This window comes from Tamandua tetradactyla, chromosome 1 (assembly GCF_023851605.1).
Source record: "Tamandua tetradactyla isolate mTamTet1 chromosome 1, mTamTet1.pri, whole genome shotgun sequence".
Lineage (NCBI taxonomy): Eukaryota > Metazoa > Chordata > Mammalia > Pilosa > Myrmecophagidae > Tamandua > Tamandua tetradactyla.
The window spans coordinates 174166794-174181180 of NC_135327.1; the positions used below are offsets into that span (position 1 = coordinate 174166794).

Consider the following 14387-nt stretch of genomic DNA (forward strand, 5'->3'; position numbering starts at 1 on the left):
ATCTTACACGTTCCCAGCTCTCCTCTTTCTTACCTTTCTTCCTTCATTAATCTTTCCCTTTCCCTGCTTCTCTCTCTCTCCTCCCTTATCCTGCTTTCTTCTTGATTCACCTCTCTCATCCTTTTAAATCTGATTAATAAGGACATTGGTGTTTCAAGGAGGCATCTGGTCCAACCCTTTCCATCTGCCGACCTGCAGCTTAGAAAAGCGGATTTATGTGTCCATAGCAGCTGGTTGAATGAGTACTTGAGGGTACAGATTTCCTGATGCCCAGGCCAGGACTTCTGCTGAACCATCTATGTCTGCTTCCCATTTCCTTTCACCCTGTGTCCTCTGACACATTATGGGCCACAGATAGAAATGTAAGGCCAGCAGGCATTCTGTCTTCCTCCCTGCTCTTTACTGCCAGCCTTTTCTCTCACCCCACCTCCGTCTTCCTACTTCTACTCCGGGGGCACAACTGGGTTCAAGATCAACTTCTACCAAAATACCCTGGAGAAGGAATTGAAAATCATTCATATTAAGGTGTAGCTTACCAAGAAGACTTAAAGAGGGATGGCAACAACTTCTGTGTCCTCTCCCCAGCCAACTCGGACCAGTTAGAAGTAAGTGCCTGTTGGACTGTGTTTCAGGGGCTGATCAGGGGCTGTGGAAAGTGATGTCCACTGAAGGCCTCGAATGCCAGCATGTTTGATCCCTCCTAGCTTGAAGTGTTCTCACCTCCAGGGACGTCTGCTTCATCTGAGGACAGAGCCTTGGAAAAAGATGGATCTCTGACAGTTGAACTTAGACATCATGTAGCTGGAGAAAGAAGCTGCCATACTCTGTGCCATGGAGACCACCACCTACTCATGAAACCAGCTTTCTCCCTGCCCCAACCCTTTCTGTCATGTCCGGAAAGACTCAAAATCCAAAACTGAATTTTTATTATTTTTTAATAAACTTTATTCTATATTACAAATAGGTTTTTTTTTTGTTCTGAACTGCAAAATAGGAATGCCTTATATTTACATACACAGGTATACAATTAATTATAACAAAGGTACAGAAGCTTGCCTTTACCAAGTTACAACTGAGCTCCAATTTAAATAGCATAGGTTTCCTTTTTAAAAACTTTTCTTTAAAATCTTTTTTTATTCTTACTAGGATATTCTTAAAAAATCAAAACCAGAACACCCTCTTCTAATAGATTTCATCCACCTCTCTTTGAGGCTTATTATAACACTGTGTTGTCTAAAGACATGTTTTGCTTTGTTCAAAGGGTCAGTGGTCAAGGTGGGAGCTTTATTGAAACAGTAGGGCAGGGCTGGAAGGGGATGACTGCAGTAGAAATGACCTGCCCTCCCTCCTTCAATGGCCTTTCTCTGAGACTCAAAGACCCCTGTCTGTTCCTTAAACTACCTATTAATTAATTCATTCATTCCCTTTTCTCCTCTAGCATTTGAGACTTAACTATGGGTCATCTGACCTGGCTGGAACCCCTCCTCCCCCACATCTGGGCAAACTGAGCCATTATTTTCTGTGGTACCCTGGAGTTACTGGTTGCTATGAAAACCTGGGGTGGGGGGGGGCTCTGCTGGAAGGGGTGAGAGGCTGGTTCCTGTAAGATAGGACGGGGGTGGGGAGCAGCTCCATCAACCCTTCTTTCTTTCCCACCTTAGGAAATGGAGGATACTTGTTCTTGGCCAGAGCAGCCAATTCATGCTAAGTAAGGACCAAAGACCTCAAGGACACCAGGCCCAGGCAGGAAGTAGTGGAGGTAAGAGGTGCCCAACCCAAACATAAAGTCATTGGTTTCCAAAGGGAAACAAAATTCTTTGAGGTAAACTAGCTTTTCTTTTTAAAGAACGGAAGATTTAACAAGCCAACAAGTGGATCAGGACATCAGGGAAGGGAGAGGGGATGAGGAAAAATAAAGACACATACCCCATCTTTGTTCATGTGCCTGTATTGCATGACTGGCCTCTGTGCATGTAAGTGTTAGTAAAATGGTCTTGATTTCTTAGGTCTCCTTTGCATTGTTCTTGAACTATAGCCTCAGTTTTGGATTCTACTCCTGTAAGGGAACCCTACCAAAATGTGCTTGATGAGTAACATCAAAGACACTAACAAAAGAAGTTCTAATTCCAAAAAAAGAAACTGGTGGAAGATGAGCTGTAAAGTACAAAAGAAGTCTCTTGTGACGGAGGATGAGTTCAATGGGTCTATTTGCCTCAGCATTTGTATCCTTGGGGGAGAGGAAACTCGGGTCCCTGCATGACCAATTCCTAGAAGGGAATTTGGGGGGGAAGCTGACAAGCAACATAGTAGCTTCAGTAATACCAGGGGCAGCCTGAAGTCAAGACTGGAAAGAAATCAAAAGAAGTAAAGTGGAGGGAAAGTGGAACTCCCCCAACCCAGGATATCTGGTCTACCCAGAGCACCTCAATTATCTCTGCAAACACAAACAAAAAATTTCTTTTGTAAAAAAACAAAAAATGTTCATTAAGGATTTTGTTTTGTTCAGCTTAGCTTTGCTTTGCTTTCCGGTCATGACCAGACTACTCAAGGAATTAATTGGGAGTCTAATGAGTATGCATTACATTGGTAACCAAATAAGTCCTATATATTTTTCAAAGTTGGATACTCCTCTTAATAAAAAATCATTTTATTGAGGAGTAAAGAGTTGCAGCTAAAAAAAAAAAAAAGAGTCTCTTTTGACTCTCTGAAACTTTTACTGCTGAGGTCACTTTCCAAATGGAGGAAATGGTCATTTAGTTTTCCAGTTCAGGGCTTTGCCACCCTTGGAGCACCAAGAAGAGAAGAGAGAGGCCCGACAGGAGCTGCCTTTTAATTTTCCTTTGTGGCTATATCTCATGTCCTGTCCTGTAAAATGAGGTTCTCCTTTGCTACAGGTAGAACTCCTGGGGGCCGGGGGGGAGGTGGCAGGAGGCACCTAAAAGGGCAGCATTGTTAGCTCCAGCCAACAAAGGCCCCGGGGGAGCACCAAGATTGCTAGCAGCCACTGGTGCACCCCTGCAGTCACATCCTGGGGGCTTCCCAGCCTGTTTCTGTACCAATGAGGGGGATGCGCCCCTCAGCCTCTAAGGCTGTCCTCATCCCCTTGAAAATTACTAGTGAAGAAATTTTTCTCCCCTTTGTAATTTGGACTTTATATCTGCACTGGGACCTCTTCCTTAATCTTGAATTGTTAAAACATACAAGCAAAAAATAACTCCAAAACTTCAAACGGGCCATATAACAGTTAAAAAATGGGGACAGGCTGTGGGGTCAGCGGCCCTCAGTCACCTGTCCTTGAGAACTGACAAGATGCGTGAGGGGCCAAGAGGAGACCTTTGACGTGAACTAGGGCCAAGAGGAAAGGACGGGGAGCAGCCCGGGCAGGGAGTTGCCTGGTGTTGGGTCTCTGTTGGAATGGGGGACTCCAGGGTAATCTGGAGGTCTGCTCATTCACAGAAATGCCTTTGGGAGGCCTCTCAGACCCAGTGCAGACTGCTCAATGGGCTGGCCCATTAAAAGGTGTGGTCTTTGGCCAGAGAAAGGAGCAACTGTGGGCCTTCCCCTGCAGGTGGGATAGTTTGCTCTAGATAATGAATACTACTGGCCCTTGGCACAGGTTAAGTATTTGACTTTGCATCCTGTGAAACCAAGGGTTTCCTCCTTACTGGGAAAGAAGAAAGAAGAAAACAGACTTTCTCTTTTGGGTCAAAGCCAGTGGTAATTTTACCTGGAGCGATGACAGCATTATTTTGGGTTCTGGAACTAGCAGCAGTAGGCTTGCCTCTTGGAGTTGAGGCCATTTGGGAAGGCAACTGCTTGTGGTGCTTCTAGTGGGGGACCAGAGGGTAGGCTGGGTGAAGGAGCCCCCATCCCTCGGGAAGGCGGCACCAAGGCCAAACAAATGGGGTTGGAGGGGGTGTCTTGCAATCCCAGAGTGCTGGACTGAGGGGTGAGCTGTCCATGGAGAGAGCAGAACAGCTCAGGTATCCTAGTGGATAAATTCTTGGGGTGGAGGCTGCACATGCAGGAGGCGGGCAAGAAGGGTGAGGAGGATGCCCACGGTCGGGAAAGGGGCACACCGAGAAGCCAGGCATGCAAGGGGCAGGGGTGGGAGTACTAGAGAATCTGGGGATAGGAAAATTGGGGCAGGGGGCATTGTTGGGTCAGAACGTCAACAGTAACCTGGGGCTGGAAGCTGAGAGGGGAGTGTGAGAGGTTGTCAGAGACCTTACCTGTCAGCAACTCCCCTTTCTCCCTGGGAACAGTCCTTGACTGTCTGCCTCAAACTTTGGGATTTGTTTTAAATGATTTCTCTCCCTGGCCATAGCTTCAACCAAGCATCTCAGACCTCCCTCACTGGCACTTGCTCACGAGAGAGAGGGGCCCTGGGGCGGGATCTTAGGTGTCGCACAGGGGCACCTTGTTGTTTTCTTTCCCCAAATTGAAAACCATGCTGAAAGAAGAAGGCAAGAAAATGATTTTCCTGAGGAAATAACTGACACAACAGCCTGTAGCGCTCCTTCCTGGCTACCCTCTACCCATTGTTTTAAACCCAGAACCCCACAAAGCCCCGCCTCCCCATTTGTCAGCCTCCAGCCCCTCTCCCTCCAGCATTCAAAGATTACACCTAACCTCGGCCAGTGAATTTGGCTGCTTGATATTCTGGTACCGTTTGATACTGGTAGTTTCAAGGGAAGAAGAGGTGTGCCCTCTGTTCAGAACCCAAGGAATTAGAGAAAGGTTTCATCTCAAACAGAACCGTGCACCCTGCAAATTCATTTTGTCGCAGAGAGAGGCCAAGAGTCCCCCTCCCTTCCCAGGACCGAATGTGCCCAGTCCCTTCTTTGCTCTGAGGCATGCTGGCCTGCAAAGCACCCGAGCGGCTCTCTGGGTCTCTGGCCTGCCCAAGAGGAGACCAGGGCTCCCAGGGGAGATTGGAAAAAAGATTTGGGGGAAAGGACAGGTTTTTTGACAACTCTGCCAGTCTTTGCTTCTAAATGTATCACACATGCACCAAGAATCCAAACTGAAAAAATGGAAAACAAACAAATGGCAAAAGGAAAGAGGATGTTTACAGCAAGACGGGTGGTGGCTCTGGGTGACTCCATCCTATTTTTCCATCCCCAAGCAGGCCAAAGAGACTCTGGGTAAACAAAAGTGTGACACAACCCACCCCATCAAGTAAAGTAAAATCTGCCCATCCCCCAGGAGAAGTGAGGAGAGAGGGGAAATATATCTTTCCTTTCCTCCGCTTTCTTCCTGACATTTGTTTCTCTGAGGTGTTTGAAGTTTGTCTTATAACATAAACATGGAAAAAAAGTTCTGTACCGACAATGTAACCATAACAATAATAATCCAGTAAAAAATAAAAGCTTCAGCAGAACCGTAACAGTCTTTTTTCTGCTTATTCTTTTTTTTTCTCTATCTGTGCAAAACTTAAAAAATAAGTCAAAACACACTCACTCATACATACACCCACAAGCACACAGCTTCCATTCGGCAGATTCGTGTTAAATATGTGTGTGTCTCTCCTCCCCAACCCTTCACATGTGCAAAAATATTTTAGTGACCAAGGTGCTTCCCCAGCCCTCCTCCCACATGCCCCTGTTCTGGCCTGCCAGGTCCCTGCCATGGCTTCTTGGGAGGAAAGGAAATAAAATGACCATGGATAGAAATTCCATGTTTCTCCACCTGGCACTTCATTTGCCAAAACCTTTGGTTATTTTTTTCCCTTAAATGCATCTTTCTCCCTTCTCCTATTCCTGCTTCTTAGGTCGCTTGTGTCGTTTCCGCCACTGCTGCTACGTGATGGCCTACTCTGGGTCACCACCATCTGCCTCCAGTTAAGCACCATAGTCCAGGCCTCGGCAGGTGACCACCCTGATTTCCTATGGACAGGTGACAGCTCCTTCACTCTGCCTCATCCACCCAACAGCACGCCGTATAAAAAGCATGGCTGAGGTGTCCTGAAGCTGAGTGTGAACTGATGAGGAAGGGGACAGAGAAGGCTATCTGTTCAGAATTTCCCAACACAGGACAAGACATCATTCTGCGCCCTCTGCCCTCTCCTGGGACAGACAGACAGATGCACACAAACATGCACAGGCACTCACACAAACGCACACACACTCGTATCCTAAGGGGCTAGCGTTCTTAAAAGTACAGGACTCTCCATGGACTTTGTGTGGTTTCTTCCCTTTTCCATGGGGGGCTTATTTTGAGTGGATGGCAAGGGAATGACATCTGATGCTTGGAGACTGAAGACAAGACCATGGAATCCTATCTCCAGGACCATCTTAGATGATGCTTCTCATTGTCTCTTAGAGTGGTACACAACTTGAGACCAGAGCTGCCAGGAGAGATTCTTGCATGTGGTGGGAGGCTGGACCACATGACCCCTAAGGTTCCTTCAAGATTATAGGTTTCCAGAATGCTCCCTCAGATCATCTTTCACCATAGCCCCTGCTCGCCTAATAAACTCATTTCTGAGCACACATGTGCCTGGCTGGCTAAAATGATGGATGAAAAGGTGTAAAGGTAGATGGAGAGATGGACACCAGGACAGAGGTCAGTTGTACGTCACTCCTCTCATTTCTTTAGCTTGACTCTTCCATCCTTCCTTGATATGACAAGCTGGAGGTTGAAGCTAGCTTGGATTTTGGTTTGTCTCTTTGAGACTGTGCTTGACTGTGTTTCTTTCCATGATGACTCCTGAAGAGATGAGAAAGGAGAATGACTAAAGAGACAGCTGAGATGCTGATGAAATAATTCACAAGGAGGTCTGGGCAGTCCGGTGACAGAATCATTTGTGTAGGAATGGCAGCAGCTTCTGCAGGAGGAGCAGTGATGAGACTATCTGCCCTAGCCTTCTATGGAGTTGTCAGGAAGGGTGGTGATGATGGACTCGTGGGGACAGCTGGAGGTAGAATCTCTTGGACACACTTTGCATTTCATACTGCAGATCAATAACTAAGGAGGATGGAGATGCTTTCTCTATAAAGCATTTGAGGCTCTGGCAATGGACAAGACCATGACTATGGTTGTGATTCATTCTAATTTGGAGGTGATCGGAAAACAAGAAATTCTTTTGAAGTAGATGCAACTCTCTTTCCTTTTCTTCCCCTCCATGTGATATTTTGTTGCTAGGGTTTCAGATTAAAAGATCAGGAGCATCTTTAGGGTGGAAGGTAACTTCTTTTCTCCAGCCTGGGTTTCTACAGGCAAGGGAAGAGACTAGACAGGCATGTCCCTGTGGATACTTGGAAGGGCTCCAAGGAGGCAGGAGAATCATAGAAGGGGACAAGAAGGTCTCTGATGCCATCAGGCAGGAGAGAGGCAGCCCCATGGAACACCTCCCAACTCACATATGCACTGCTATATGCAGGGAGCATGGCCTTTCTTCTCATAGCTGCAAAGTGACCATACCTTTGACTGCCCCCCTGGAGATGGAAATATAGGAAAGGAGAGCCTGTTGATATCTTCCCAGCAAAGATAATACTGAGCTTGTTGCATCTTCCCTAGGCCAAGGTTTAGACTAAAGTGGAGCTCTCAAGAAGTGGAAGGCGAAGTAGCAGCATGGAAATGCCCTCTATCCACAATTCCTCATTCATGTCTGGGCCCCACTGCTGACTCATGGGGTCAGCCACAACTGGGAGGGAGAACTCCTCTCTGACATCTTCTGCTCAGGTCCCTCACTGGGGTCCTGGCCATGCCTGGACTAACTGAGGTTCAGTGGCTTGGTCCAATCAGGTTGACGGAGCAACTGAAACAGAAGGGGTCCAGGAAGGAGGGAGAGACAGAAAGAGGCAGGGATGGAGATAGCGCTGCTCAGGTGATGCTGCTGATGCCAGTCAGAACTTGCACTTGGTAAAGATGATAATCTAGACTGAGGCACGGCTTGGTGTGTCCCTCCCTCCAGGGCGGCCCTGGAAGGACGGTTCTCAGCTGTCTAAGCTCATGAGGGTTATGACTTGTTCTAGTTTGTAGGCCAGTTTCTGTTTCCCACATTGATCATCGTGGTCCAGAGGTCCCAGGATCTGTTGAAGGGTAAGGAACAGGGAGGTAGGTGATTACTAGTTTATGTGAGTTTGTCTATGTCTTTAGGGTACATGGAGATGGTGTGGATATAGTCAAAAGGTATGGGGACACATGAGCTTATGCACATGGTGGGATGCTTGCTTGGGTTGGGCAACAGGGAGGGGGCAGTGTGGGGAACAATGTGTGGGCACCCATGTGTCAATGAGCACAGGATGTCAACACATACATCATGATGATTGAATAAATGTGCACATTTTATTGCCTATAAAAGGTAGCTGAATGATACTACAATTACCTGTAGGTTAAACAGAGGCCAGTTCCAGAGCCAATATGAAAGAGTATGGAGTTCAGTGTTGAGCAGGAATGTGATTTTGTGGCTATTAAGAAATCCCATTCCTTTTTTGAAAAAAGGAAAATCTTCCCCATCAGCTCCCTACAGGCTGAAACTCCAAATTAGAAAGTCACTTGACCTAACTTTGCTTGTTTAAAACACATCTCCCTAGAAGAGAATACCTTAGGTTTGACTGGTCAATAATCCCTTATCATGTCCACCAATACTCTTCTGAGATCAGATTGATGATGGAGGCTGATGGCAGCGAGCAGTTGGGGCTTGTTTTGATGGGAAATGCATTAGAATTTGACTCAGACTTGGGGAATGTGGGTTTGAACAATGGTTATGCCAGTTTCCAGCTGAGTGATCCAAAGAGGCAAAACACGTAACCTCTTTGAAACCTCTGTTTCCTCTTCTATAAAATGGGGGAGCTACTAACCCCTCTCTGGCCTGCTCCAATGAAGAGGATCAAGTCAGATAACAGATGTGAAAGCTCTTAGCACAACGCCCAGTCCAGGGCTAACTCTAAGCAGTTAGAGTTGCTCATGTGGAGTAGAGGAGAGGTGGAAGCTCCCAGTACTGCGTCTACAAGTGGTAGAGTCAGCCAGGTCTGGGAGTCTGAGGGGGCAGAGAACTGGGTCAAGGAAGAAAAGAGGAAGCTGAAGGCTTGAGGGGTGGCTCCCAGAGCTTCAGATTTCACGACCCAGTTAATTTAATTTTTAACCAAGGAGATCAAGATGGAGTTGCTTTTATCTCACTGGCCACCAACTGTTGCCATGTATTGGCATCATCTTTCCTCAAAGATGAGACATTTCAACATGGAAGTAGATGAGTATAATTGTAGACTAAGGGGCAATCCTTGATGAGACAAATGGTAATCTTATACTGACATAATCTACATGGTCCTTTTTTCTGCTTCAAAGGTCAAACCTTGCCCTGCCCCCAGCTCTGACCAGCTGACTGGCATCAGGGCTCCCTTACTAAGGGACTCCTGATGGTTTCCGCTCTATTTGAGGTTCCCAGCATTTTGGTGCTCATGGCCTGTGGGACACCAGGCAGACACTGCTGGGGCTTCATCCTCAACCTGGGGTGCCCAGACCCTGTCTCATTGATGAAGCCATGAAGAGGACTGTGGGGAAGTAGAGAACTGTGGCGCTGGCTCCAGGCTGCTGTTACAACCTTCCACATAATGGTGGCAGCTATGCTGCTGCTCAGAGGCAGGCAATCTGGATCTGAATCCACTTGATCTGAGCTGGCATGATCTAGTACATCTCCATAAGCACCTCTGCACTGGCCCAGAAGGAAGGAAGCATCTATAGTGGCAGCTACTGCATGTAATGTTTCCCAACTAGAGAACACAGCCACCAAAAACACTTTCTATTAGCACTGTTTTTGTCCTGTTTTAGCCTATCCCATTCCATCCCATTCTATCCAATTAATTCTACACCAGAACTTAGGACTGTGCCCATGGGAGTGGAGAGGTGCTCATGATCAGAAAGAAAAATGTAAAAAAAAAAAGTAAAAGAGAGGGAATGGGGGAGTGGTGGAGCAAACACACAGAAAAAGACATAAGAAACAGATCATTGATTTATATGTCCACGAAGAGCAGGGCTTGATATAGAACTTAGGGAATGGGACACGTTCAGTGTCCAGTCCTGAGAGCACATCCCCAAGTCCTGGGTGGTAGAGAGTTTCCCCAACAGAGGTGGGGGTGTCTGTGGAGGGTGGGGGTGGCTCTCACACATGGAGGCTGCCATGAGCAGGGTTCCCTCCTCCTGCTACCCCCTGCCTTCCCAGCAGGCCCTGAGCAGGAGAGGCTCACCTCCTCGCTGTACTTGCCCACGTAGGAGAAGATCTCGGAGAGCGCGCTCATGGTGTTGAACTCGTTCATGTGCATCCGGGACTGCTCCGCCAGGTACGCGTTCATGTCTTGGTCGCTGATTGCTGGCATCTTCCCGATATCTGAGTAGTACCTGCCAAGGGATGGAATGGGGGAAGAAAGCAATTAGAGTTGCTCATATGGAGTACAGAAGAGAGGCGGAAGCTCCCACAGTGCGTCTGTGGCCACCAGACCGGCCTGTCCTCGGAGGAGTGGATAGTTGTGTTGTGATTGCCTGGGCACTGTGGGTGGTCTCTCTTCCTTCTGGATTGCTTTGTCAGGTACAGGGAGGGCCCTCTGCAGCTCTGGATGTAGGAGGCACAGAGGGAAGGAATTTGGGGTAACTAAGATACTGGTAGAGTGTGGACAGGAGACAGACCACAAGTTAGGAAGAGCCCTGCCTGGAGCACCCACTATGTAGCCCAGTGACACACATCCTGGGCCAGTCTCTCCCTGGCGACCCTCTAACACCCCTTCCCACATGAGGTCTCCTCCAGCAGGACCGGGAGGCTTTTTGGAGCAGTTGTTCTTCCCTGATGTCCTCCCCTCTCTGGGGGTTAAATGGGAGAAGGGTGGGGGCTGCTTGGGGAGAGAGGCTGGCAGAAGGCAATCAGTCACTGTCACTTGCAGCTGTGCACTGCTGTCAACTGGTTAATTAGATGCCAGCATTTACATTTTTAATTTCTGCAATTTGACATTTTATGCTCCAAACCCCAGCTCCCCTGCCAGAGAAGAGTTGTGCAGTTTCCTAATGAGGAACCAAAATGCCCCAATGCCCCAAAGACAGCCATTTCCCAACCTCTCATGTGCACTCTGGGGCCTGTGGATGACATAAAAGAGACCAGGTAACTGTCAAAACAGAGGCACAAGGAGGGTGGGGAAGCAGACCCCTTGTGGGATCCCAGTCTGGACCCACTAAATCCCTGTGGTTTCAATGCTGGAGAATGCAAGCATTAGAACTCAGCACAGGGGAGGGTGGGGGAGTTTCAGACTAGAGTGAGGCACCTCAGGCACGAAATTGAAGGAGGTGTCACAGGCGGGGTTGTGCAAGTGCTGGTAAGAACAAGGAACCTTGGGAGACCGCCCAGAATTCAAGACTTGATCTGTTGAGTGTAGTGGGGTGTTCTAAGAAGCTTAGGTAGGGTCTTGGCCCTGGACTCTGACACTGCCTCACTCCCAGCCCACGTCCCTTACTACTCCAACCATGAATCCATGAGTCCTGGGTCTGTTTCTCATCTCCACCTCTCCCTATCAGTGGTCAGAAGCTGGGTGACAGGCCAGCAGAGGTGGCACTTGTGAGCTACTCCAGGCTCAAGGGCCTGTAAGGGAATGCCAGTTCAATTTGCTGTCAGAGCATTCCTAGGGCTGACAAAGGCTGGGTAGCTGCCCTTCTCCCAGTCACAGCTGTGCTGTGCCTGCAGACTTGTCCTTCTGTCCAGAAAATGGGGAAGGCAGAGAAGGGGTGAAGGGAAACCTGTGCCCTCTGGCAGGGGTAAGGGCAGAGCAGAGGGAAGCTGAGAGGAGCAACCTCTGTCCCTCGTGGACCAGGCCCATACAAGACGCACTTTCCAACTGCTTTGCGGAATTGATTCCATTCTGGCGGGAGGTCTTGGCGCAGAAATCCAAGATAGGTGGCGTGGACCAGGCCTTAACAGCAGGGCCTTTCCCAGAGTAGCCTGGGTCTCAGGTGAACTAATCCTACTCCCAGCCTAATGGGAACTTCAATCCTTCCAAATCTTCATTTAGAACTTGGCCTCCTACTTCCCTGCTCCCTCTCTCATTGTCTGACCCCTGAAGACACTCAGCTCCCCTCCTCTTTCATTCTGGTTTCCTTGTTTCATCTCAGAAGAGTCTGCTCTCTTCAAAGCCTGTTTCTCTCCACAAAACACAGCCTCAATTACGTCCATACAAGGGTTCTGGATTCAACTCCCACCAATATCCTACACATGACATTCCAGGTATAAAAACTCCAGGAAAAGACTCCATCTGTTCTCACTCTTTCTGGAACACAACGGCAAATGCCATTGCTCTGTTTTACGAGGGGAGATGCAGGGATTTCAGCACTGGTTTCCGACCCTGCCATTCCCAAGGAGATTTGCGTCATTGTCCCCTCATGGACCCACACCTACCACATCACATATATTTGTCAAGAAAAGGATTATCTTCAAAGTGATATTAGTAAAAAAAAAACATGAATGAACAGTGTGGTCGTTAGGTTCAGGTGTCAACTTGGCCAGGTGAAGGTGCCTAGTTCTGTTGCTGTGGACATGAGCCAATGGCATGTGAAGCTCATCTGTCACTGATTACATCTGTGGTCAGCTGCAGGAATGCCTGCTGCAATGAGTGATGTTTAATTTAATTGTCTGGATGCTTAAATGAGAGAGGTCAATGCAGCACAGCCCGAGCAGCTCAGCATACCTCACCTTAGCACTTGCAGTTCAGCCCAGGCCTTTGGAGATGCAGAAAGGAAGCACCCCAGGGAAAGCTGTTGGGACCCAGAAACCTGGAGAGAAGGCCAGCAGAGATCTCCCGTGTAAGAGAGAACCCCAGATAAAAGTTAGCTGCCTTTCCTCTGAAGAACTATACATTTTTAACTAACTAAATCCCCTTTTATTAAAAGCCAGTCTATCTCTAGTGTGTTGCATTCTGGCAGCTTTGGCAAACTAGGACAAACGGCCTCACTAACTTTGGGTACCAGGGCCAGCACCATCTACACAGCTCTGGAAACACTGCTGAGTCCACTGCTTCCACGAGACATTTATTCTCTGCCACCATAGATGATAAGAGCTTCTGACCAGGAGGAAAAGTCCAAATTCAAATGGCATAACTGCCACCAAAGCAAACACTCTCTAAACTGTTTCTGTGACCTGTGAAATCTTTCACAAGTAGACAGATGAGGGCTTTTTGCAAACAGCACCAGAGCTCCTACTGCTGCCTTGACAGGGTTTGGATCACATATCCCACCAATATCCTACTCATGACATTCCAGGTATAAAAAAATCCCTGAGTGTATGACAGCCCCAGCAAGGGACACTGGAAACAACACTCTCTGTCTTTGCACAGTGACTTGCTTAATAGCAGGGAACTAAAAGTCCTCTCTATTTCTCCAAAGAGAATATTAAAAAGTTTGAGTGTGGGGTGCATGCATGGGTGGTTCAGTGGTAGAATGCTCACTTTCCATGTGAGAGACCCAGGTTCGATTCTCAGATCATGCACATTAAAAGAAATAAAAATAGAAATTAAAGAAAAAAAAAGTTTGAATGTGAGTTATGGGTTAAATCATGTTAAGATATGTTGAAGTCCTAATTCCCAGTGCCTGTGAGGTGACCTTATTTGGAAGTAAGGGCTTTCAGATGTAGTCAAGTTAAAATGAGGTCATTCTGGATTAGGGTGGGCCCTAATCCAATATGACCTGGTGTCCTTATAGAAAGAGAAGAGACACAGAAATAGAGAGAAGATGGCCATGTGAAGATGGAGGCAGAGACTAGAGGTATGCTGCCACAAGTCAAGGAACACCTGAGGCCACCAAAAGCCAGAAGCAGCAATGAAGGCTCCTTCCCTAGAGGCTTCAGAGGGACAAGGCCCTGCTGACACCTTGATTTCAGACCTTCAGAACTGTGAATGGATTTCTGTGGTTTTAAGCCACCCAGTTTGTGATTCTTGGTTACAGAAGCCCTGGGAAACTAATGCAATGCATGTATGAGAAAGAGAGCATATAGGGCTGGAGGTTCAGAGTAGAGTGGGCAGAGAGAAGGGTTCTAATCTTCTCATTCAAAGGTAATGGAGTGCCCTACTTTTCTGGGACAAGCTTTGCATTGTTGACTCTAACAGCAAGGTCTGTTCTGCACTGAGCAGCTCCAAGCCCCAGTTCCTCCTCTGTTGCCTTTGTGTTGAGGAAACCGATTTGGATGAAGGCATGTGGACTAGGGCATACTAGCCCACAAGTGGATCAACCACATACCCTTATCTTCAGCAAGTTCTCAGTCAGCTGAGCTGAGTTGGGCTTCTCACTGCCATAAATGGATGTGGGGCTTGGAGTTTTGCTGACATTCTGTCCCATTCTCTTCCCAAGCTCTGCCTGGATTAAGTGGGCACATCCTCTAGGCAGGGCTTTGCTGACCCACTCCCCTCCCGGGCTCT

General features: G+C 47.7%; 1 protein-coding gene and 1 long non-coding RNA gene across 8 annotated transcripts in view; one reads left to right on the forward strand and one right to left on the reverse strand.

Moving 5' to 3' along the window:
* The window catches only part of LOC143662247 (uncharacterized), a 33685-nt gene that overhangs the window by 7521 nt on the left and 11777 nt on the right, over positions 1-14387 (forward strand). For 2 of the 7 annotated variants that reach the window (XR_013165306.1, XR_013165291.1), the window contains exons 2-4: positions 1662-1759; positions 5774-5898; positions 10216-10283. This is a non-coding gene — a long non-coding RNA (uncharacterized LOC143662247). Of the gene's footprint in view, positions 1-1661; positions 1760-1846; positions 1989-5773; positions 6514-10168; positions 10284-13674; positions 13738-14387 lie in introns of those variants that run through there. The other 5 variants (XR_013165297.1, XR_013165274.1, XR_013165314.1 and 2 more) reach the window with 5 other exon arrangements.
* PLXNA4 (plexin A4) overlaps positions 5055-14387 on the reverse strand; it is a 464554-nt gene continuing 455221 nt past the window's right edge. The window contains exons 31-32 of the mRNA XM_077135733.1: positions 10191-10341; positions 5055-8036 (exon numbers count right to left, since the gene is read on the reverse strand). Of these exons, the coding sequence (XP_076991848.1) occupies positions 7941-8036; positions 10191-10341 (247 nt within the window). The 3' untranslated portion in view covers positions 5055-7940. The remainder of the gene's footprint in view (positions 8037-10190; positions 10342-14387) is intronic.